At 41.8% G+C, this 26481-nt stretch overlaps 1 protein-coding gene and 2 pseudogenes across 1 annotated transcript in view; 2 read left to right on the top strand and 1 right to left on the bottom strand.

Annotated features, from left to right (window-relative positions):
* Positions 1-5066: 5066 nt before the first annotated feature.
* Positions 5067-5528, top strand: LOC105875473 (large ribosomal subunit protein uL15-like; annotated as a pseudogene).
* A 2283-nt stretch (positions 5529-7811) lies between these two features.
* Positions 7812-26481, top strand: part of GLG1 (golgi glycoprotein 1) — a 126921-nt gene continuing 108251 nt past the window's right edge. The window contains exon 1 of the mRNA XM_075995786.1: positions 7812-8282. Coding sequence (XP_075851901.1) covers positions 7833-8282 — 450 coding nt within the window. The 5' untranslated portion in view covers positions 7812-7832. The remainder of the gene's footprint in view (positions 8283-26481) is intronic.
* Positions 22938-22991, bottom strand: LOC142863005 (uncharacterized; annotated as a pseudogene).

The raw sequence follows: 26481 nt of genomic DNA, 5'->3' as shown, positions 1-26481 counted from the left end.
CAGGTGTGGGCTCCTGGGTTCCTGCTCAGCACAGTTCTGGCCAGTTGCCTCAGTTTCTTTGTTTGGTTTGAGTTTAGGAATCTCTGTTGCCATAAATCATGTTGTTCTGGGATTAGGCTGGAAAGGCTGAAAATGATTTCCAGCTGAGAGCAAATGGAGTACACTGGGTTCTAGGAAGACTCAATCCATAGGTATGAGCTTACTATTTTTTTTTCCTGAGACAGAGTCTCACTCCATTGCTCTGAGTAGAGTGCTGTGGCGTCAGCCTAGCTCACAGCAACCTCAGACTCCTGGGCTCAAGCAATCCTTGTGCCTCAGCCTCCCGAGTAGCTGGGACTACAGGCATGCGCCACCATGCCCGGCTAATTTTTTCTATATATATTAGTTGGCCAATTAATTTCTTTCTATTTATAGTAGAGACGGGGTCTTGCTCTTGTTCAGGCTGGTTTCAAACTCCTGACCTTGAGCAATCCGCCTGCCTCAGCCTCCCAAAGTATTAGGATTACAGGCGTGAGCCACTGCGTCCAGCCAAGTCAACTTCTGTTTGTTGGTAACAATCTTTGCTATTTATTTATCCCTTCATAAATTACAAAGCCTCTTTCTGATATAGTAAATCTTAATGTCATAGACTAGGTATTGTTATTCTATTTTACAGGGGAAGAAACAGGTTATAAACCCTAAAAAAGGAAAATGACATTTAAATGATACTTAATTAAATTTTACACGTCCTGATCTTTTTTTTTTTTTTTTTCTTTTTCGAGACAGAGTCACACTTTGTTGCCCAGGCTAGAGTGAGTGCCATGGCATCAGCCTAGCTCATAGCAACCTCAAACTCCTGGGCTCAAGCAATCCTGCTGCCTCAGCCTCCCAAGTAGCTGGGACTACAGGCACGTGCCACCATATCTGGCTAATTTTTTCTATGTATATTAGTTGGCCAATTAATTTCTTTCTATTTATAGTAGAGATGGGGTCTCGCTCTTGCTCAGGCTGGTTTCGAACTCCTGACCTTGAGCAATCCACCCGCCTCGGCCTCCCAGAGTGCTAGGATTACAGGCGTGTGAGCCACTGCACCTGGCCTGTCCTGGTCTTTTCGTCACATACTTTGCATTACTGACAGTTAAGTGAGAGTTGGGTAACCTGAGTGAAAGCTCACTTTCACTCTTTGATATCTCTGTCTCTGGGACAGCCTAGACTGTTTTCCCACAAATTATTTCTCCTACATGTAAAATTAAAATAAAGCAGACAGTCATATACATTATTATGACCCTTTACGCTCCTCCAAATACCCTCCTTTGTCTTAGTTTCCTAGGTACTGAGGCTAGGAAGTACCAGTGGAAGAATAAATGGTTCAGAGGAGTCCATGACACACGGGCTAGGACTGCCCACTTCAGTGCTTATCATGGAGTCAGTCGAAGAGGAGAATAAGGTAGTGGAGCTGCTGTTCAGGCTTGCTCTGGAAAGCAGGGTGCAGACCTAGCTGGATAAGGAGACTACTGATGGCCAGGCGCGGTGGCACACACCTGTAATCCTAGCACTCTGGGAAGCCGAGGCGGGCAGATTGCTCAAAGTCAGGAGTTCGAAACCAGTCTGAGCAAGAGCGAGACCCGTCTCTACTAAAAATAGAAAGAAACTAATTGGCCAACTAATATATATATAGAAAAAATTAGCCAGGCATGGTGGCGCATGCCTGTAGTCCCAGCTACTCAGGAGGCTGAGGCAGCGGCAGGATTGCTTGAGCCCAGGAGTTTCAGGTTGCTGTGAGCTAGGCTGACCCCATGGCACTCACTCTAGCCTGGGCAACAAAGCAAGACTCTGTCTCAAAAAAAAAAAGATTTTTGTATTTCATAATAATGCCCACCAGAAAGCCTCCACCACGGAAGAGGCACCGAGCAACCATTAGGCAAAATGACTCGGCCAACTGATTAGCCAGGCTCAGCCACTCTGGACCTGATGTGCTTGCTGCTGGGCACGTGAACAGAGCAGTCATAGTGTCAAACCTCTGAGCTCAATGGTAAGGACTCTGACTCACCAAGACAGATTGAGCTACTACTGGCTCTGAATGTCCAACTCATCAGTCATAGAGACCAGCACTGAGTCTCTGATATGCAGTGTTTTTAGAGAAGACCAAACAGCCCCTGGGTGGCAAGTCATCTGTACTGGGCCCCTGCCATCTGTAAGTTGATCCTCATGGGGATAGACTACCTGTTCTGGGTGTGGGTTTGCCTTTCTTGGTCTCAGAACCTCGGCTAGATTGCCACACAGGAGAGCATCTGATCCAGGGGACCCCCTTTACGGTAAAGGAAGTGCAGAAGTGGGACTTGCTGGTCATGTCATATTCTGCACCATCCAGAAGTGGCCAACTAATATTAATAAAATCCTGGTAATGACCCTCTTTTTCTTTCTTTTTTTTTTTTTTAGGAGATGAGATCTTTCTCTGGTGCCCATGCAGGCATCACCATAGCTCGCTGCAGCCTCCAACTGTGGGCTCAATGGATCCCCCTGGCCCAGCTTCCCAAGTAGCTGGAACTATAGGTGTGCACCACTATGCTTGGCTAATTTTTTTATTTTTTGTAGCGACAAGGTCTTGCTATGTTGCCTAGGCCAGTCCCAAACTCCTAGCTCAAGTGATTCTCCTGCCTCAGCCTCCCAAAGGGCTGGGATGACAGATTTGAGTGACCATACTCGGCTTTGGTAATGACCTTGTAAAGGCATAGCTGAAGCATTAGCTGAGAAGCAACACTCTGAAAGAATGGGATGTAGTGTTGGAATTAGAGACTGCTGTGCTCCCAATGGGAAGGATACAGGGGTCCAGGAACCAATGTGGGGAGCCAGGCATGCCCCCACTTACCATCACTTCCAACAACCCCGGGTGATTTTCCACTTCCCATTCCAGCATTTCTGGACCCTGCATGGTTGAAGGTCCTGGTTTCCTACGGAGGCACGCTTTGCTAGGTGACACAGCGAGAGAGTCCTACCAAACTACCAGTTACGGCTGCAACCACGACACTTGGGACTTCTTGTGCCCAAGGACCAATAGGTGAGAAAAGGAATGAACACATTGGCAATAGTAATTAACCATCATCAACAGGATGAAGTAGGGCTGCCTCTTCCTACTTTGCCTCCAAAAAAAGATTACATTTTTTTCTTCCATACAAGAGTACTAGTGAATCACCTTTATGCCATTGGGGCATGTTTTAGGCTCTATTAGGTTTGGTCTATTGTAGTTTTGCCCTTTCTTCCAGGACAAGGTCCTTATTTCTAGGGTGTTGTCCTTTCTCCTGAGATGTGGCTTTTACTCCTAGGGTGTATCCCCTTGGGACCTCAGCTAAAAGCCTATAGTGTTTACCAAAACTTTTATACCTCAGCAGGGTTTAAACTCTAACATCTGTCTCCCCAACACTTAGGGGGCTGCTGAAATCTCTGTTCAGTTAATTACTCTCTTAGCTATTATCTTCTGGATTTGTTGGAGTCTCATTCTGTGCATGCACAGTTTAGGAATCAGCCAGTGACTTGAGAAAAATTTGTTCACAGAGTTTTGGCTCCTTCTCTGTGGTTTCCTTCTCTCCAGTGTTTTGACCCTTAAGACCCAGTCACTTTGGGGGCTTGGAACTCCTACGTGTATATTTTGAGCCCAGTAAGGTTGTTACTTTCTGCATGAGATGTATTCCTTTGAGCCACAATTTAGACAGTACACTCCAATCTGGGCTGGAGCACCCCTGTGTACTTCCCTTTTCTCAGAGATTGTAGCCCCTTCGCCTGGCGCGGTGGCTCATGCCTGTAATCCTAGCACTCTGGGAGGCCGAGGCGGGAGGATTGCTCGAGGTCAGGAGTTCGAGAGCAGCTTCAGCAAGAGCGAGGCCCTGTCTCTACTAAAAATGGAAAGAAATTAGCAGGACACCTAAAAATATCTAGAAAAAACAATTAGCTGAGCATGGTGGCGCATGCCTGTAATCCCAGCTACTGGAGAGGCTGAAGCAGGAGGGTCGCTTGAGCCTAGGAGTTTGAGGTTGCTGTGAGCTAGGCTGATGGCACAGCGCTTTAGCCCAGGCAACACAGTGAGACTCTGTCTCAAAAAAAAAAGATTGTAGCCCCACATTTCCTGACTGCATTGGTTACTTTCTTACACTTTCCAAAGACATTTTATATATATCATCTAGTTTTATATGGTTTTATTTTAGTAGAAGTATAACTTCTCAATCATGGCTGGAATCAGAAGCATCCCCGATTACATGTACGTAGGGTCTACGGGGCCTTACATGATGTGACTTCTGCCCAGTTTTCTGACCCCTTCTTCCACACCTCTCTTCCCTCATTTCCCTTCAGCCACACAGGCCTTCATTTTGAATACTTATTCCCACCTCCTCAAGACCTTGAGCTAGTTATTGACATAATGTGCTTTTGGAACATTTTGCATCCATTTTTATATGGTTGCCATCTTTATGCTGATTTCCTCTTAGCTCAGTTATTACTCAGAGGGCCTTGCCCTAGCTGCTTTTAGATAAAGCCCTTCCCCTCCCTAGTCATATATCTTTTCTTTTTCGAGTCAGGGTCTCACTCTGTTGCCCAGGCTACAGTGCAGTGGCATCATTATGGTTCACTGTGGCCTCCACCTCCTCAGCTCAAGTGATCCTCCTTAGGATCCTGCCTCCTGAGTAGCTGGGACTACAGGTGTATGCTGCCACTCTCAGCTAGCTTTTATATATATATATATATATATATATATATATATATATATATATATTTAGTCTTGCAATTGCCCAGGCTGGTCTCGAATTCCTAGGCCTTAAGCAATACTCCCATCTCAGCCTCCCAAAATGCTAGGATTATAGGCGTGAGCTACCATGCCTGGCCTATCTTCGATTTTCTTCATAGTACTTATACTTTCTGAAATTATCTTGCTCTTTGTTTACTATCTTATCCCTTGTATAATCCAGTTCTTGAGCAATGCCTGGCACATTTAAAAAAATCCTCAACAGATACCTGTTGAATAAATAAATTAGGACATTGAGGATCAAGAAACAAAGGGTACAATAAAGGATAAAATGAGTTTCATAGCAGTCATTGATATGCCATCCAGACCCAGCAAGACCCAGAAACTCCTTGTGAGCCATGGCCACGGCCCTGTGGGCTAGCTCGGGAAGCACCAGGAGACAGGTAATGCTGGTGGCATGCTTCACCACAGGATTAGCTTGGACAAATACCACCCAGGTTACTTTGGGAAAGTTGGTATGAGGCATTACCACTTAAAGAGGAACCAGAGCTTCTAGCCAACTGTCAACCTTGATAAATTGTGGATGGTGGTCAGTGAGCAGACATGGGTGAATGCTGCCAAAATCAAGTCTGCTCTCATCAATGATGTGGTACGATTGGGCCACTACAAAGTTCTGGGGAAGGGAAAGCTTCCAAATCAGCCTGTCATCATGAAGACCAAATTCTTCAGCAGAAGAGCTGAGGAAAAGATGGGGGGAGGGGATGGCCTGGGTCCTGGTAGCTTGAAGCCAGGCGGAGGGAGGTTCATTAAATGCTAACAAATGCTTTCTCAAAAAAAAAAAAAAAAAAAGAAAGAAAGAAAGAATGACTAGTTTCTGATAGAGACAGTACACTTTATATTGAAAATTCAATGAGGTCAGGAGACCTGATTTAGTTCAACTATATTTCTACTGGGTTGGAGGCTCATGGATTCTGTATGGTCTAAGGTCCCCTGACATGGCCTGGCTGCATTCCCAGATTTCTGTTTCTTGCTTCTTGGTCTCTGTGATTTCAAGATAGGCACATATACTCCTTATCTTGAGAGACAATCTGTGGCTGGCATAGGGTTTCCTCAATGCAAGTTGAAAGATAAGCAACTGCTGGCTTCTCTCAGCAGATTGTCAATTTCTAGCCTTAAACTGGTTTAAAATAATCTCCCACTTGTTTGAGCACATGCAGACCAAGCATTGGAAATTAATGGACTCTAGTGACTTCTCAAGGACTTCTAGTGATGTCTCTAGCTTGCCTGAAACTTATCTATGCCATATGTTTGCTAATGAACATGTACATTTATCTGGGGTGCCTTAGTCAATGCTTAAGGCTAGCAGCAGCCTCAGGATTATTTTATGGCAGTAGCAAGGGTAGGTGTTGGTGGAGGTGCCAACATACTGTCAGTTCCCAAGAGAGAGACCTGGGCTCAGCCACAGTGGGCAGTTTATACCCACAGAATAATTTTAGTCTCAGGGGCTTCTTGTGGGTTCTCTGAGCCTCCATCTGACTTCTCAGGTTCTATCTAATGTCTGATCTAATCTTGAGTGCTCAAATATGGGTCAGGCAGGATAGCAGAAGCTGCATTTTTTAACATGGTGACCAGTAGGGATTACATGCCCCAAACTGCCCTCGTTCTCCAACATGCTGCATTGGCAGAGTGGGATAGAAGTGCACCAGGGTAGTGTGAAGACCCAGGGATTCTGGTGGAAAGCTGTCTACAGGCTGCCAGAGTTCATCCTGGGCAGCTCATTTAACCCCTCTTTGAAGAACTGTTAACATATCTGTGCCCTTTCTCAGTTGAATTAGAACGTAACCCAGGCGTGATGCAAGGCGCCAATTACACAATGGATATGAAGAGGCTTTGGAAAGATGTCCTCTCTTCTCTCTTAAGGAGAAAGAGGGACACTAGCGTGGGGTGCATAAGGTGCTGCTGAAGATGTATGCAGGTCAGCAAGAACAGTTACGGTCACATGGACTTAACCTGATTCCTCCAAGATGTGTTTTGTTAATTTTTCATTCCTTTTTTTTTTTTTTGGAGACAGAGTCTCACTCTTGTTGTCCCGGCTAGAGTACCATGCGTGGTGTCAGCATAGCTCACAGCAACCTCAAACTCCCCGGCTCAAGCAATCCTCCTGCCTCAGCCTCCCTAGTAGCTGGGACTATAGGCATGTGCCACCATCTCTGGCTAATTTTTTCTATATATTTTTAGTTGGCCAATTAATTTCTTTCTATTTTTAGTAGAGACGGGGTCTTGCTCTTGCTTAGGCTGGCTTTGAACTCCTGAGCTCAAACTATCCGCCAGCCTCGGCCTTCCAGAGAGCTAGGATTACAGGCGTAAGCCACCACCACCGGCCTATTTTTTCATTCCTTAAACATGAGTCTAAATTTTGGCTTTGGCAGCAGGACTCAGGCACACAGGGCTTCAACATTTCTTAACAATATTGCCTATAACTTTTTGAGTTCCATATTGTGGGCCAACACTGTCCTCATTATTTCTAATCTAAACAATTATACTTTCTATTTGAACTCTTGCCTAGTCTGCGGAAGAGCAAGGACTATAACCCTGGTCTTTTCTTATCTGTACTCTTAACCCTTATTCAATGCTGCCTTGATCTCTGGTTAAGAAAGACTTTTGAGGCTTGTGGAAGGACAGAGGGAGAGATTCAAGAAGAGGCTCTTTGATTCTAGAAGACGCCTGGTCCTGTAAAGTTCACCTCTACATATAAAGTTTTTTTTTTTTCCAAGCCGTTGAACGGGCGACGTATTCTACCGGCCATCTTGGTTGTGGCAACTCCAATGCCTTTGATTTTTTTTTTCTGTGACGACAGCCAAGGGAATTAGGCAAAACCGCCCGGCCCGTTTTTTGGAGGAGCTGAGCAACTCCCCAGGTGAGGAGTGCTGCTCTCCTGCCTGCCAGGTCCAGGCCGTGGACACCTCCGAGCGCGGCCTCCTTCCTCATCCCACTCAGAGCTCGCGGTCCGCGCCCGCCGGGGAGGGGCTCGACTGGGCCCCGCCGGCCTCCGCCCCGCGGCCCCGCCCCTCATTTAAATACGCGGCGCCGGCGGGTGCGTCGAGCTCGCCGCGGACCCAAGATGGCGGCGTGTGGACGTGTACGGAGGATGTTCCGCTTGTCGGCGGTGCTGCAGCTGCTGCTGCTCGCCGCGGCCGGGGCCCAGAAACTCCAGGGCCAGGGCGGCCACAGCCAGGGCCAAGGCCCAGGGCCCAACTTTGCGTCCTTGGTAGGACAGGCTGCAGGCGGCGGCCCGGCGGGTCAGCAGCTGCCCCAGCTGCCTCAGTCATCGCAGCTCCTCCAGCAGCAGCAGCAGCAGCAGCAGCAGCAGCAGCCGCCTCAGCCGCCGCAGCCGCCTTTCCCGGCGGGTGGGCCTCCGGCCCGGCGGGGCGGAGCGGGGCCCGGCGGGGCTGGCGGGGGCTGGAAGCTGGCGGAGGAAGAGTCCTGCAGGGAGGACGTGACCCGTGTGTGTCCCAAGCACACCTGGAGCAACAACCTGGCGGTGCTCGAGTGCCTGCAGGACGTGAGGGAGGTGAGGAAGTGGGACGGAACCGGGAGGGCCAGGCCTGGTGCGGGCCTGAGGGTGTCGCCGGCCTTGGAAGCCGCTGACGCCGGTCTGCTGCTTCCTTGGCTTCCTCTGTGCTGCACTCGCTCCTTCCGTCCCTGCCCCTCAGTCTCCGGTGCATTCAGGGACGAGGACCCCCACCCCCACCGTTTCCTTCCCCGGCCCTTATTACTCTCCTTGTCGCGGGGGTCTGGGTCCAGACCTAGGCTCCTGGCCGCAATCCGCGAAGGCCCAGAGCGTGTTTCTGTTTGCTCCTGTCTTTTGTGTGATGCTCTGTGCAGAGTGGCTCCTCGCTGAGATCAGTTTAGGATTTTGGCATCAGTTTCGACTCGGACAATTTGTAGCAGTTCATTTAAACATGAAAAAATGGTTGGCGTACGTAAGTTGTTTAAGAATGATCTGCTTTTTATTAGCAGTAGATACTGTTTGGTAGGTAACTTGGGTCCTATTCTGATGTGTATTGTAGTCAACAGCAGAATAAACTGTCTTTTACCCCATTCTTTTGTAATTTGCAAATCCCTGTTATTTAACTGGTGCTGAAACTAATGCAAGCTTTTCTTTCTTCACTTCCTTTGGTCAGTTTGTAGTGAACCTCTTGTTTAAGCTATTAACTCCCATTGACTTGGAGCCTCAGAGCTTGAAAACTTAGGGCAGCATTTGAAGCTGTGTTTGTGATTCGGTTGTGGGGTCTTGCCTTTCTTAGATCTGAATATGATTTTAACATTTTTTTAAAGCTGTAATTCCATAATAGATTATTAACAGTATCTCTTAATGAAATCTTGATTTGATTTTGCTCGATGTGATTCGGTTAAGTGATATTGATAATTTCTTCTCTAGATCTAATGCTGCAGACCTAAGTGCACATATGACAATTCTCAGTTTGGAAGCAAATGTGGTAGTAATACTTTTTTTTTTTTTTTTAAGATATAGGTATATTGGCCGGGCGTGGTGGCTCACGCCTGTAATCCTAGCTCTCTGGGAGGCCGAGGCGGGCGGATTGCTCGAGGTCAGGAGTTCGAAACCAGCCTGAGCAAGAGGGAGACCCCGTCTCTACTATTAATAGAAAGAAATTAATTGGCCAACTAATATATATAGAAAAAATTAGCCGGGCATGGTGGCGCATGCCTGTAGTCCCAGCTACTCGGGAGGCTGAGGCAGAAGGATTGCTTGAGCCCAGGAGTTTGAGGTTGCTGTGAGCTAGGCTGACACCATGGCACTCACTGTAGCCTGTGCAACAAAGCGAGACTGTCTCAAAAAATAAATAAATAAATAAGGTATAGGTATATAAACTTAGCCTCAAAGGTGACAAATAGAATGAAGCTGCTCCTTGATACCATTCCATTTGAGAAATTGTATTATCGCAAGTGTCTATGTTTAAGACTATGAGAAGACCACTGGTTTGAGGAAATTTGCTACTCTTGGCAGTCTTTACCCTTTATCCCACTGTGGCATTTATTCTAGTATTCTATACAAAAGTAACTCAGAAGAGGAAAAGACATACATAATCAGGAAACAGAAAGGAAGTTTCCAGAGCCACCAGAAATGTGAGGCCTTACATGACTTCTTATCTACATCATGAAGACTAGAAGAATAATCCCTTGTTATTCTTTGTTCTTCCTCTACTCTAGTAAATACATCTAAGAGTCTTCACTGTCAAACTTTTTGGAATTTTCTATTTGGTCTTCAAGGATACATAATAGATGTTGTTTCCTCAAACTAGGATCCTAATATTGGTGACAAAACACAGTTATTAGTGGTTTGTGGTAGAAACCGGACATTATTAATGAAAGTGTCAAAAAATGGTCCATTCAAGGAGGGCATGTTTCTTTTTTCACGTGTATTAGGGGACATTGGGAAATACTCCACTTACAGGAGGTGGTTTTATGCTCCAGGAAGAAAAGTGTCATGCAAATTGGAGATAGGGGGATTTTTTTGGCGGATGTGAGGGGACCAAATTTCCAATTGAACATATTTTCCTCTCATTTTATATACAGAAATATTGAAAGGATGAGTACCATGAACATCAGCATATATTCTTCAGGAGGTGGGGTTGTTATCTATTTGTAGCATAACAGTACCTCAATGGAATTATTTTTAAACCTTTTTTCCTCTAAAAACAGCAAAAGAAAATTTTATTCCACTTAGTTTGAGAATTAATTAAATATAATTTATGTGTTTGAAAGAACATAACTAAACTAGCTAGGCACATTTGAAGAGAAATGTATGGAATATATTTTTTATTTATGATGCTGTTCAGTAAGTAGAACCGTTTGTTTGGATTTTTTTTTTTTTGGAGACAGGGCCTTGCTGTCACCTGGGCTGGAATCATAGCTCACTGCCACCTCAAACTGCTGGGGCTCAAGTGATCCTCCTGCTTCCGCCTCCTGAATAGCTGGGACTACAAGGGCAAGTCAGTACTCCTGGCTAATTTTTAAATTTATTATAGAGACTTGGTCTCACTACGTTGCCAGGTCGGTTGCAAACTCGTGGCCCAAGTGATCATCTGTCTTTCACCTACCAAGGTGTTGAGATTACAGCTGTGCGCCACTATGCCTGGCTTGTTTCCTTAGAAGTTTATTTGTGATGTTCATAGTTTTTCTTACACAGTAGAGTGAACTATGTAATGACTCCCTAGGTCTCTTTACTCACCTTCAACTATCCTCACTCTTATTTTTGGGGCACAGGGGTTGGGAGAGTGGCATATTTTAAAGCAAATCGCAGATACTATGTCATTTTACTCAAATACTTCAATATATATCCATGATAATTACTAAAAAAAACCCCAAAACTAGAACCTAAGTGTTATTTTTTAGTATTTAAATGCATCATGAAATGTTTTTTCTGAATTTCTTGGTGCCTTCTCTTGATATATCAGTTTCAAATTATAAATTTGTGGGCCACTATCTAGGGTATGCTCAGAAGTGAATGCTTTGTAAATGTTTAGTTAAGGTAGATTATTTTATATATTGAATAGGAATTAATATTTCCGTATTACAAACCGTAAACCCACTTTCAAACTCATAGGTGTACATATTTGTTACTCTGTTCCTAACGTTTCACTTAACTATATATATCTGAGGTGGTGAACCACATTATTTCTGTTAGCTCATTTAATACTCTTGATAGTCCTGTGAGGTGCATAGTGTTACTATTTTAGCTGAGAAATAGGCTCAGAGAGCTAAAGTAACTTGTCTGACATTATACCCTAAGTGGTAAAGCTGGGAGTCAGCAAGTCCTCTGACTTCAAAGACCACACTCTTTCCAATCTACTGTGGGTGGTTGCAGCTGGGGAAATTAGTATGTGACTGTTGAGAATGGCACAGGTTTATAAATGGACACAAAATGGGAAGGATCACCTAAAATTAGAATCCTTTTTTTTTCACTATCAAGAACAATGGAGTGGCAACATTTATGTCTTGAAGTATTGTAGATTCCTCAGGCAGACAGACCAGCATTATTGGGCAAAGCTAATTTAATTACTAGTCCGTGTTCATTGTGAACAGAATTTCTACTTAATGTAAAGACTTTCAAATCCCAACTCACCATAAGCAGGAATTGTACAATGGAAACATTTAGTTATATTTCCATGCTATTTGCATTGAATCTATGGAGCAGCACAAAAAGTGAACTGGGACTAGGACTGACACTGTCATTACCCAACTAATGACTATGGGCAAGTCATTTTACCACTCTGAGTCTCAGTTCTCATATATTAAATGAGAAATGAGAAGTTTGGTATTACTACAACTTCCAATAACTCTATTACCTAACCTGTATGAATTGTTCCCTGTATATATTCTCTGTATGTATTTATATATATTTATGCTTTCTAGGATAGTATGTGTACCATCTCCTTATTTCACATTCATTCATGGAGGGCACCAGTGATAATATAGTACAAACAGCAGTTAATCCAAACATTGTTTGGCTTTAGGATATATTATGATTTTTTTGTTTGAGCCAGTATGGAATTTCCTCCTATGCTGTCTCTCAGTGGTTGGAAGCAATCTAACCACATAATCAAGTCATCATTGATCTTCTATTATGCACTTATTATTGTGGAAGGACACTAGTACTTTAAGATACCACCATTGCTTACAGTTGGCTTGATAAATGAAATTGTTGTGATCAAGAAACCATCATAAAAGATGGTGTTAATCACTTGATGTTTTATAGACAGTAAATTATTTTAGGTCCATGAAATCAAAATTAGGATTTAGATTTGGATGGAACCCAGGTCTGCTATACTTAGCTTAAAAATCCTGTCATTTTATTTTTCCTTAGGTAGGGGCTGTCTACTTTATCCCTGCCCTAAGTAATGATATATATATATATATATGATATATCCATGAGTTTGATGTGCTTGTTGTACTTTTCTAATATATATTAAACTAAATATATGACCATTAAAACACACAATACAGCCGGGCGCGGTGGCTCACGCTTGTAATCCTAGCACTCTGGGAGGCCGAGGCGGGCGGATTGCTCAAGGTCAGGAGTTCAAAACCAGCCTGAGCGAGACCCCGTCTCTACTATAAAAAAATAGAAAGAAACTAATTGGCCAACTAATATATATATATAAAAATTAGCCGGGCATGGTGGCTCGTGCCTGTAGTCCCAGCTACTCGGGAGGCTGAGACAGGAGGATCGCTTGAGCCCAGGAGTTTGAGGTTGCTGTGAGCTAGGCTGACGCCACGGCACTCACTCTAGCCTAGGCAAGAAAGCTAGACTCTGTCTCAAAAAAAAAAAAACACACAATACCAATGCGTACCATCTGAAGTCATCTTGTATAACCCCAGTGGTACACACTTTGGAAAACACTAAGACTAGATTATCTCTTAAAATTCTTCCAGCTCTGGTGCTTCATGATATTGTGATCTGTGGAAATACAAAATGTGCAAGAGAAAAGGGGAGATACTTTGAGGTATTATAAGGGGGCTATGTTGACTGAAGTATAAAGTTTGAGAATTTTTTCAGAGTCTAGCTTATGAAGGATCTTATAGACAACCCTGACTGAATCTCCGAGTCCAGAAATGGGATGTGGTTTTATCCCAACCTAAGATTAAAAATATTGAGATATTGGAGATAATTGAGAGTTACCTGTAAAATAGCATTGTCATTTACGGCAAATACTTTTAAGAAGTCTTTTGATGAGACTGCTTTACTGTATATAGTTGCTTAATAATTCATTGTTCTGTAGAAGGAAATAAAATACTTTAACAGTCTAAAAGATAAAATGCTACATTTCTCTTTTGTACATTTCTCCTAATGTGTTCAAAACAAATTTAGTTAGCAACAATCCCAAAAGATTTTCCTGTTTATATGACATATTTATATATTTTGAAAAGAAGCAATTAAAATGGCTTATAGGCTGTCATGCAAATTAATTTTTCTTCCTTCAGCAAACATTTTTTGAATCCTACTATGTACAAGACACTGTGCTCAGTGTTAGAGGATACAAATAGTAAATAATAGGTAGCATTTAATGAGGGTTTTCCATATGCCCTGTCCTTGGGGACTAGCCCTAGGCATTATCTCATTTAATCCCATGTGAGCTGTATTATTTTTAGTGAGGAAACTGAGACTAAATAACTTGCTTCAGAGCTCGTAAATAGTGGAACCAAGATTTGAAAGCAAGTAGGTCCAGCTATAAGATAGCTCATTCCCCCTCCCTCCATACCTTAAGGCTGCTGTCCCCAAACCGCTGCCCATGGATTGGTACCAGTCCCTGCCCTGTTAGGAACAAGGATGCACAGCAGGAGGTAAACAGTGGGCAAGCCAGTGCAGGTTCTTCTGTATTTACAGCCACTCCCCATGACTTTCATCACCATATGAGCTCCACCTGCTGTCAGATCAGTAGGGGCATTAGATTCTTATAGGACCATAGACCCACTCACTGTAACCTGCTGTGCCTGTGAGGAAACTAGGTTTCGTGCTCCTTATGAGAATCTAACGCCTGATGATCTGAGGTGAAGCTGAGGCAGTGATGCTAGTGCTGGGGAGCAGCTGCAAATACAGATTATCATTAGCAGAGACCATAATAAATCAGTTGCTGGCAGACTCATGTCAGAACCCTTTCAGTAAGTGGCAAGTGACAATGTAATAATAATAGGAATAAAGCACACAATAAATGTAATGTGCTTGGATCATCCCGAAACTGTTCCCCACTCCCGTTCACGGACAAATTCTCTTCCGTGAAACCAATCTCTGGTGCCAAAAAGGTTGGGATTGCTACCCTAAGGCATGTATAGTCTAGGACTGCACTACCATTTGTAGCTGTTGAAACATGGCTAGTTTGAGTTGAGATGTGTACAAGTGTAAAATACACGCTTGAGTTAAAAGCTTAGTACAAAAAGAATGTAAAATATCTCAATTTTTATATTGATTAGCTGTTTAAATGATAATTTGAATGTATTGGGTTAAATAAAATACATTATTAAAATCCATTTTACTTTTTTAAAAAAATGTGACTACTAGAAAATATAAAATTACAGAAGTCTAAAAGAAGTATGTGGCTCACATTATACTTTTATTGGATAGCACTGAGGTAGAAGAAAAAGATATCTTTACTAAAAACTATAATACAAGTTTTAAAGTGGTTAAGTGCCGTAAGAGAAATAAATTAAATGCCATAGGCATATGGTAGAGGAAATGGTTAGGAGGATCAGAAAAAAGCGCTTCAGTATTTTTTATTCTTCTTAAATTGGTGGTTCATATAATGAAATTCTTAATTTAGCTACTGTAAAATGCCTCCTAATCTTGTTAATGGATGGATCTCATCTTCAGCATGCCTAATTTATGAGTTGTAAGGGGTGCTTTAGCTCCTTCAAATTGAGAAGAACAATGCTCTGATAAAACTGGAAGTCAGTAAATGACTCATCTTTATTTGGTTGTGTTAGATAAATTTGAAACTTAAGAAAGAATGTCAAGTGATGGCCCTCAGAACTGTGCCAGTACTAGCTCTTGTATCTGCATTAAAATAGAGTGTGGAGGAACGAGAAGTGTGGACTGGAATCTAAAAACAATGAATTAAGGGAACCAGGCATCTATATTCATTCAGCTTTAATAATTTTACTGAAGTCAGAAAATTTTGTTAGACTGAATGTGTGGTATTTATAGTACCTATAAATTCTCCTATTTAGATAGGCTCTAATAATACCTATAACTCTCTATAGGGGAATCATAGTGAAAATGAGTGTTGGCTTGAATTCCTGGATCTATACACTTATATGAATAAAATAGAACAAACTCTTAAAATGTTTCTGTGTTCTTTAAAAAATAATAAGTGATATATATTTAAAATCATAAGATAAATGATGAAGTGAAATAAATGATAGGTGAGTAAAATTAACCAGGAAGATGTGGATATAAGTTCTTTTTTTTTTTTTTGAGACAGAGTGTTGCTTTGCTGCCTAGGCTAGAGTGAGTGCCATGACGTCAGCCTAGCTCACAGCAACCTCAAACTCCTGGGCTCAAGCAATCCTCCTGCCTCAGCCTCCCGATTAGCTGGGACTACAGGCATGCGCCACCATGCCCGGCTAATTTTTTCTATATATATTAGTTGCCCAATTAATTTTTTTCTATTTATAGTAGAGATGGGGTCTCTCTCTTGCTCAGGCTGGTTTTGAACTCCTGACCTCGAGCAGTCCACCCACCTCGACCTCCCAGAGTGCTAGGATTACAGGTGTGAGCCACCACGCCCGGCCTTTTTTTTTTCTGGCCTTTTTTTTTTTTTTTTTTTTAAGGCTAGTTAAGTGAAGCAGTGGGAGTGGAGAAGGGACTGGAATCTGTAACTGTTTGTGATCAATTAGTTGTAAACACCACTGGACTCGGAACATCCAGATATAAGTTCTAAATCAATTGAAATCCAAGTTTTAAAAAATGAAAGCAAAAGAATATGTTCAAAGAATGCTCTGGTACCTAGGAAGGTTTCATTTGTAATTTAAGTTTAAACTAGGAAGACAGCCTGCAAGTCACTTAACAGAATTCCCTAAATTCTTGCACTGGCCAGATGAGCTTTGTAATGTGATAAGGAACATGAAGTGGGCAGTAACTTCAGGGACAGAGATGGGAATGTAATAGAGTTTCATTTATTTTTTTATCTCTTAAAATAGATACATAATAATTGCACATATTTATGGAGTCCATAGTGATGTTTCTGTTGACCTAAAAGGAATAGGCTGAAGCAAAATTAATACAATTAGAGAGTTTACTTGAGCCAAGTTTGAGGACTGCGGCCTGGAGCCATAGATTCAGGTTGCCCTGAACATGCTATTCCCTTTAGGTGCAGTTACAAGTGGAATTTTTTTTTTTTTTTTTTTTTTGAGACAGAGTCTTGCTTTGTTGCCCAGGCTAGAGTGCCATGGCGTCAGCCTACCTCATAGCAACCTCAAACTCCTGGGCTCAAGCGATCCTTCTGCCTCAGCCTCCCAAGTAGCTGGGACCACAGGCATGTACCACCATGCAGGGCTAATTTTTTCTACATATATTAGTTGGCCAATTAATTTCTTTCTATTTATAGTAGAGACGGGGGTCTCACCCTTGCTCAGGCTGGTTTCAGACTCCTGACCTCGGACAATCGCCCTCCTCGGCCTCCCAGAGTGCTAGGATTGCTGTGAGCCACCATACTGGCTACAAGTGGATTTTTAAAGGAAAAGAAGAGGAAGTTTCAAAGTTGTTTGCCAAGAATTTACATTAAAATGACATAAGCTATTGATTGGCTAAACATAGTTCTTTTTATCTCACATTCCAAGAACTTTGAGGTAATGGATGGGGCAGCTACTCAGGAAGAAAATGCCCTTAAACAATTTTGAGGTTGTGGTGGAGGGTTTGTCTGTTTGACTGAAGTCCCTTACTCATGTCTCTCTGAGCCTGATAAATTTTGCATATCTCTCATGGCCTGGTCTGCTTTGAGCTATTTTTCTTTTTGCATTTCAATATATATAATGGTGATTAGATCAGTGTAACTAGCATATTCATCATCTCTTTATATTGGGTACATTTGGTATCCTCCTAGTTATTTGAAACTATAGCCAATCATATATTATTGTTGGCTATAGTCATCTTACAATTGTATAGAACACCAGAACTTATTTCTTATATCTAGCTGTAATTTTGTATTATTTAACAAATCTCTCCCTCCTCCTTCCCAGCCTCTAGTATCTTCTGTTGTATTTTTAATTTTTAATTTTTTTTTTTTTTTTTAGTTTTTTTGTTCTATTTTTTACTTCTATGAGATCAACTTTTTTAGCTCCCACATATGAGTGAGAACATGCAGTGTTTAACTTTCTGTTCCTGGCTTATTTCATGAAACATAATGTCCTCCATTTCCATCCATCCATGTTGCTGTAAATGACAGGATTCCATTCTTTTTTATGGCTGAATATTATTTCACTGTCTATATACACCACATTTTCTTTACTCATTCATCTGTTGTTGGACACCTACGTTGGTTCCCTGTCTTGGCTATTGTGAATAGTGTTACAATAAACATGGGGGTGTAGATGTCTCTTTGATATAATGATTTCCTTTCCTTTGGATGAATGCCCAGCAGTGAGATGGCTGTGGCTCATATGGTAGTTCTATTTGTGGTTTTTGAGGAACCTCCATACTGTTTGTTCTCCATGGTGGCTGTACTAGTTTACATTCACACCAACACTGTTATAAGAATTCCCTTTCTCCACATCCTTACTGGCAATTATTTGTTGTTTTTTTGTTGTTTTTTTTTGATACAAGAGCTCCTTTTGTCACCTGGGCTGGAGTATAGTGGCATCATGATAGCTCACTGCAACTTCAGACTCCTGTGCTACAGTCAGTGATCCTCCTGTCTTAGTGTCTGGAATAACTGGGACTATGGGTGCATGCCACCATGCCCAGCTTTTTTTTTTTTTTGAGACAGTGTCTTGCTCTGTTGCATGAGCTAGAGTGCAGTGGTGTCACCATATGCCCAGTTAATTTTCTTTTCCATAGATAAGAGATCCGTATATTGCGCAGGCTGGTCTCAAGCTTCTGGCCTCGAGTTATCCTCCTGCCATGGTGCCTGGCAAAGCATGATTTATTGAAGAGGCTGTCCTTTTCCATTGAGTGTTCTTGGCACGTTTGTCAAAGATCACTTGAGGCTGGGCGTGGTGGTTCATGCCTATAATGCCCACACTTTGGGAGGCCAATGCAGGAGGGTTGCTTGAGGCCAGGTGTTTGAGATCAGCCTGGACAACATAGCCAGACCATGTCTCTACAAAACAAACAAACAAACCAGCTGGGTCTTTACATGGATTAATTTCTGTGCTTCCTATTCTGTTCCATTGTCTGTGTGTCTCTTTTTATGCCAGTTCCATGCTGTTTTGTTTATGACAGCTTTGTAGTATATTTTGAGGTCTGATGTGGTGCCTCCAGCCTTTTGCTCAGGATTGGTTTGGCTATTTGAGGTCTTTTGGTTTCATACAAATTTTAGGATTTTTTTTTGTATTGCTGCAAAGAATGTCATTGGTATTTTGATGAGGATTGCATTGAATCTCTAGATTGCTTTGAGTTTTAATCATGAACAAAATCTGCCATCTGTTAATTACTGCCATTGTATTAGTCCATTTTGTAATGACATTTTGTGGTTCAAGGACAAGAAAGTGTGGGAGTGATCATGTGCACAAGGAAGGGATGAAACTCATCCTTTTATCAGGACCCTACCCCTGAGATGAGGGGATTAGTCAAGTTTTATTTTTGAGGGTTTTTTTGAGACAGAGTCTCACTCTATTGCCCGGGCTAGAGGGCTAGAGTGCCATGGCCTCAACCTAGTTCACAGCAACCTCAAACTCCTGGGCTAAAGCAATCCTTCTGCCTCAGCCTCCGAGTAGCTGGGACTACAGGCATGCACCACTATGCCAAGCTAATTTTTCTATATATTTTTAGTTGGCCAATTAATTTCTTTCTATTTTTAGTAGAGATGGGGTCTCACTCCTGCTCAGGCTGGTTTTGAACTCCTGACATTGAGTGATTTGCCGGCCCCAGCCTCCCAGAGTGCTAGGATTACAGGCATGAGCCACCACGCCCAGCCCTTAGTCAAGTTTTTGAGGACAGAGGTTTCATGACCGAATCACCTCTTTTTTTTTTTTTTTGAGACAGAGTCTCACTTTGTTGCTCAGGCTAGAGTGAGTGCCATGGCATCAGCCTAGCTCACAGCAACCTCAAACTCCTGGGCTCAAGTGATACTACTGTCTCAGCCTCCCAAGTAGCTGAGACTACAGGCATGCGCCACCATGCCCGGCTAATTTTTTCTATATATATTAGTTGGCCAATTAATTTCTTTCTATTTATAGTAGAGATGGGGTCTCGCTCTTGCTCAGGTTGGTTTTGAACTCCTGAACTCAAATGATCTACCCTCCTCGGCCTCCCAGAGAGCTAGGATTACAGGCGTGAGCCACCGCGCCCGGCCTGACCTAATCACCTCTTTAAGGTTCCATTTCAACACTGTTGCATTAAGGATTAAGTTTCCAACATGGACTTTGGGGGACACATTCAAATCATAGTAGCCATTTACTGAGCGTACATCTATTGTATATGAAATAAAAATCAGAAGAGATAAGGTCCTCTCATGTGTAACAGGTGATAAGGAACGCAGTAAAGTGGTAAGTGGTAAAATGGAATGGACTTAGGAACTACCATTTTATTTTTCTGTATTCAAATCCTAGCTTACTTACCACTTACTGTGACCTTGGACAAATTAATCTCTTAAACCTTCAATTTTCTTATCTGTGAATGGCCTTTCCCCTTCCCCTTTGTTGCTGCAGGTGAAATTGTTGAAGATAGTGCTTTATGTTCACTGTCTTAAGAGAAATGTAAAATGAACTGTAATGCTCCACACCTTTTATATAATCCTCCCAAAGCTCCTTCAAAACAACTTTGGAATAAGATCAAAAACATTTGTATAGGCTGGGCATGGTGGCTCATGCCTGTGATCCTAGCACGCTGGGAGGCCAAGGCAGGTTGATTGTTGGAGCTCAGGAGTTTGAGACCAGCCTGAGCAAGAGCGAGACCCTGTCTCTACCAAAAATAGAAAAAATTAGCCGGGCATGGTGGTACATGCCTGTAGTCCCACCTACTCAGGAGGCTGAGGCAGAAGGATCGCTTGGGCCCAGGAGTTTGAGGTTGCTGTGAGTGGCACTCCAGCTGGGGCAAAAGAGTCAGAGTCTCTCAAAAAAAAAGAAAGAAAACAAACATTTGTATCTTTACCAGGTATTTATTTAAATGTGCACACTTTGAGATGGTGGAGTGCAAGGGGGCAAATACTGTGGTAAACGAATTTATTTCTACCAAATTTGGCCTAAATTTAAAATAGGCTGCCTATTGAAGGAAAACTCGATTCTCACGTATGAGAGGGAGAAAAAATAGTTCTTATATTCTGAAAACTGTTATTTAAAACAGATCCTCCCTCTGTAGAATGGAATGACTTAAGAACATAGCTGTTTTATCAGCTGAGAAACAGAAAACATTGATCGTATCTTTTTACCCTGTGTAAAGTTAAGTCAATGGAAAAATCATTGAAATTTTCTCAAATGGGAGTGACTTTTCAGAGGGGAAATAATATGTAAGGCCTTTTGCTTTTACGTTGTTAAGGAACATTTCTTTGTTCTATGAAACAATCTGTAATATTAAGGTATAATGCTAAACTTAGCTATACATTAGGGACAGTGCACAGTATTTTCAGTATGTGTAAGTCTTCTTTCAGAGGTAATTAGGCAACAGAGTTAGTTTTGAAATCATTTAAATTCCACACTTTAATGTTAAAACTTTGAGTTTGGTAGATTTATTAGGACCTGTTTATTACGTGTGTAGATAAAAGTTTTTAATGTGTCTAGAAATAGGTTTTTTTATTATAAGAAGTTGTTGGTTTTTTTTTTTTTAAGGCAGGGTCTCACTCTGTTGCCTGGGCTAGAGTGCCATGGCATCATCCTAGCTCACAATAACCTCATACTCCTGGGCTTAAGTGATCCTCCTGCCTTGGCCTCCCAGAGTGGTAGGATCACAGGCCCAAGCCAGCACTCTTGGCCAAGAAAGGATTCTGTGTTTAGTGATTTGGGATTTTACTGCCCCAAAATATTGCTCAGTACCCTTGCCTCTGCACAGCCCTCTACTCCTCTCCCCCCAGTCACCTTTTCTTTAAGCATTATTTCCTGCTTTGTTGTTTTTATTGTTATACATTGAAATTTATGTATAATTTATTATTATACATTGAAATACCATAAGAAATTTCTCATATTTCATATTTGACTTATAAAAGTAGCAATTTCATGTGGTTTAACCTAATTGTCCATCTTGCCTCATGTGTTGAGTAAATAATATCTGCCTTTCTAGCAATTTCATTGTTTCCTTTTTTATTATCTTGAACCCTACTGTTAAGAGCTGGGAGATGGGAGGAATTAGTCATTTTAGGATAGGGCTCTCACCATGGGAGTCCTGAAAATTTTTTTTGCCAAATTTTAATCTTATTTGACTTATCTGTATAAAATAATGTATTCTGAAAAAACTTTTCTTAACTCTCTCACAATAGAGGAAGTGTGGAACCAAGTGTAAATGTCAAGAGGAACTCAATAAATATTTTTGATTTTTAAAAACTGAGTGTTGGTCTTTCCAAATATTTGATTCTGAGTGAACTTGCTGTCCACCATTTAGTTTATGCAGCCCTTTTTATCTGCCTCATTTCCAGCTCTCAAAAACTGTACACCGTAGATAGGAAAGATAACAGATGGGCGTGTAAGTCTGGCCTCTGGAACTTCTGACTGACTGGCTTCAAGTTAGGGTTTCCATGAAGCCCTCTGTGGGTTTAATTAATTTGCTGGAGTAGCTCACAGAACTCAGTGAAACACACTCACACTTCTGGCTTATTGTAAAGGATATTACAAAGGATACAGATGAAGAGATGTGTAGGGCAGGCTAGATATGGGGGAAGGGGAGCAGAGTTTCTATGCCCTCCTTAAGTGTAAGTGTACTATCCTGTGGGAACCTCCTGGTGTTCAGTTCTCTGAACTCTGTGCCCTTGGGTCTTTATGGGCAACTGCAGAGATGTGATTTGCCTTCAAGGTATGGGGCCAGACCCTCTCTGGAATGAGGTCTTTTGACCTCAGAGGGTGGGGCAGGTGAGGATCAGAGATTGTTTCCTGAGGCTTACATACCCAACATGCAGTAACAAGGGTTCTGGGAGTTGTGAGTCTGGAACTGTGGACAAAAACCTATGTGTGTGTATCATAACATCACAGTAACCTAAAAGGAATTTTTTTAAGGGGTTTTTCAGTGAGGATCAGGAAACCTGCTAGACAATATATTTTTTTTTTGAGACAGAGTCTCTCTCTGTTCCTTGGGTTAGACCGCCGTGGGGTCAGCCTAGCTCCCAGCAACCTCAAACTCCTGGGCTCAAGCGATCCTCCTGCCTCGGTCTTCTGAGTAGCTGGGACTGCGAGCATGCGCCAGCAAGACCAGCTAATTATTCCTATTTTTAGTCGTCGGGCTAATTTCTATCTCTTTAGAGAAGGGATCTCGCTCTTGCTCAGGGTGGTCTCAAGCTTCTGAAGTCAAGCGATCCTCCCACCTCAGCCTCCTAGAGTGCTGAGATTACAGGCGTGAGTGACTGTAATCTAGGCCAGGTGGTGACACCTGGCCTAGACAAATTCTAAAAGAGCTGTAACACTTAAAAAAAGAAATTTTAGATGATTTAAGATATATCAAGCTTGAGAAATCGAGCTTTCTCCTGAATGGCAGACCCTGAAGCATGACATGGCAATTTGAATTGATTTATATTGGAATTTTAGCTATTTTTCATGAGAATTTAACAATGCCATTTGACAGTGATTTATGGATTACATTGAGGGTAATAGATTTAGTCTCTAAATTACTTATAATAGAATGTAGCAAGAAGGCAGAATAATTGTAAGTCTGAGCCAATATCCTCCATCGCCACCCAAAATAATTGTTTAATAATTTAGTTGTGAATATTATAGCCTATATAGAATGTTGTCCACTCTTTGAACTGTTTAGTTTACTTTTTTTTTTTTTTTTTTTGAGACAGAGTCTCGCTTTGTTGCCCAGGCTAGAGTGAGTGCCGTGGCGTCAGCCTAGCTCACAGCAACCTCAAACTCCTGGGCTCGAGTGATCCTTCTGCCTCAGCCTCCCGGGTAGCTGGGACTACAGGCATGCGCCACCATGCCCGGCTAATTTTTTATATATATATCAGTTGGCCAATTAATTTCTTTCTATTTATAGTAGAGACGGGGTCTCGCTCTTGCTCAGGCTGGTTTTGAACTCCTGACCTTGAGCAATCTGCCCGCCTCGGCCTCCCAAGAGCTAGGATTACAGGCGTGAGCCACAGCGCCCGGCCTAGTTTACTTTTTTTTAAATTTCTTTTTTTTTTTCTTCTTTGGATAATTGGCAGATCAGTATTTTATGATGATAAATTGTAAATAATTCTGTTGACATGCTAATGCCTAGACGTAGTTTCTTTTTGCTGTTCAGTGCCTGTATTTCTTGGGGTCAGAAGATGGCTTTTGAGAATGGCTTGAGCTCAGGAGTTGGAAGCTGCAGAGAGCTATAACTGGGCCACTCACTGCACTCCAGCCTGGGTGACAGAGTGAGGCTTCAGCTCTAAAAAAAAAAAAAATGGCTGTTAACTGGAGGTTTTCTAAAAGCCAGTTTAATATGATTGGATATATGTTAAAAGACTGTTGGCATCGGTAATGACTGCTTTTTGTCAGAAGGGCATTTAGAACATGAGGTCCTGGCTTATTTTTCCTTTATTGTGTGGTTAGGCTTCAAACTAGAATACTTGTGAAATGATGCTACTTGTTGAGGTAAATATATTTGTATAATATAGTGTTGTCAATGGAAAAAAGCCAAACTCTAAAATAATTTAAGGCTGTTTATTCTGAGCCAAATTTGAGGACCATGGCCCAGAGCCACACCCAAGAAGCCTGGACCAAGTGAACTGGCTGAGGCTGGGTTACAGTTGGTTTTATGCATTTTAGGGAGACAGAAGTTACAGGTAAAATCATAAATCAGTACATGGAGCCGGGTGCCTTGGCTCACACCTGTAATCCTAGCACTCTGGGAGGCTGAGGCGAGTGGATTGCTCGAGGTCAGGAGTTCAAAACCAGCCTGAGCAAGAGCGAGACTCCCATCTCTACTAAAAATAGAAAGAAATTAATTGGCCAACTAATATATATAGAAAAAATAAACCAGGCATGGTGGCGTATGCCTGTAGTCCCAGCTACTCAGGAGGTTGAGGCAGGAAGATCGCTTGAGCCCAGGAGTTTAAGGTTGCTGTGAGCTAGGCTGATGCCACGGCACTCACTCTAGCCGGGGCAACAAAGTGAGACTCTGTCTCAAAAAAAAAAAAAAGCCTGAAAAACAGGTAAAAATAAATAAATACATACATACATACATGGTAAACATAACATTGGTTTGGCCCGAAAAAGTGGGGCATCTCAAAGTGAGGACTTACAGGTTATAGGCAGGTTTAAAGACTCTTTGACTTGTTATTGGTTAAAAAAATGAAACTTTGTCTAAAGGCTTGGAATGGTTTAAGTTAAGATAGGAAATCTGTTAATCTGAGATAAGCTACTGGCCATATATTTGCTGTGTAAATTGAGAACCTGCGGGTTTGTCTCGCATAGCCTTAGGCCTGTAAATGAGTTACAAAGAATAGCTCCGAGAAGGAAGGAGGGCTTGATGAGGCATGTCTGATCTTCTTTCTCATGGCCAGCAACTCAGTTTTAGGGTATCCCCTGGCCAAGAGGGGGTCCAGTCAGCCGGTGGAGTGGGTGTGCACCTTAAGATTCTATTTTGGTTCACAGTATTTTACCCCAAATGGTTAATTTCTTTCCTAGCAACACTTTAGAATACATCAAAAAGAAAAGAAGAAATTCGGCCAATTTGAATTTTTCCTATCAGTACTGAAGGAAGCTATTCTAGAAATAGTGTGTAGATAGTTTTTATAGCAAAATTTGGTCATTTTGCACTTACTTGTGATGCTTTACATTATTTAGTGTTTGTGTTTTTTATTTTCCCCCAGCAAATTGGATAATTGCTGAGCAAACTCTTACTCATTAAAGTGGACTCTTAACATCCGATTCTGGATATTGTGTAACCTGATTTCGTAAGTTAGTGCTTGTTCAGGCTGATATGACTATTGTGCTACTGATATTTTATCTGAGGATAAGCATTATATCTAATTTTTTTTCTTTGAGTCAGAAGACTGTAGAACAAAATGACTTTGTGCAAGTCAGTTTGGTAAGTTTTAGTTTCCTTATCTGTAAAAATGAGCTATTGTAAGGTTAAGTAAAGATTAAGTGAGATATGATAGCTCTCACTTAATGTAGAGCTTTGTATGGGCTGTAAAGAGCTCCACTACTGATCAGGATGTCCTGTGGGAGTTGAGGGATTATCTGATGTCAATTTACAGTTACATGGAAGAAAGAATTATGGCTCTTCTATTCAAGGTTGGGGCAATTTATGAGCAAGTGCTTTTAAATTGTTTTTTAGATCATTTAAATGAACTGTTTTCATTAACATATCATTAGCTAACTTGATACTTGTATGCAAACTTGAATTTGATGTAATAGGCTCTTTACATCAAGGCTAAATTTAACAGTAGAGAGTTTCTGCTGTGAAGTGCCTTTACAGTTTGGCTTAGCTTCAGGGCCTTGATCTCTGTGTTGACTTTAAATTTATCCAGGGTAATTGTTCAGTACAGTTGTATTATAAAACATGTTCTGTATTTATGTGCCCCTATGTCATCCTTATATCCTTTCTCCTTCATTTTGATGTTTGTCAAATTGCCTAATATCAGTGGATTTAATATAACAATAGAGATAAAACACAGAACAATTGAAGTCCTTGGTTAGTTCTTTCTGAAAACCCAAACTGGAATTCTAAAAGTTTGTGGTTAAATTCTCTTCTTTTTTTTTTTTTTTGAGTTTAGATGTGGTATGAGGACAGTTATTTCTGTAAAGTTCAAGGAGTGTAACTACTAAGGCATTTATTTGTTTTTAAATTGTATTTAATAATGAACTTTGGTCAGTTTTACTCCCCAAAGTACTAAATTTAGCAAGACAATTTGATAATTTACCTTCTTGAAAAGATTCTTGGGTCGTTATTTACTGGCAGTATTCTAGTAGTGTGGTACTGG

Source organism: Microcebus murinus, chromosome 20 (assembly GCF_040939455.1).
Source record: "Microcebus murinus isolate Inina chromosome 20, M.murinus_Inina_mat1.0, whole genome shotgun sequence".
Lineage (NCBI taxonomy): Eukaryota > Metazoa > Chordata > Mammalia > Primates > Cheirogaleidae > Microcebus > Microcebus murinus.
Note: the sequence above shows the minus strand (reverse complement) of the source record. Positions and strands in the feature narration are given on the sequence as shown.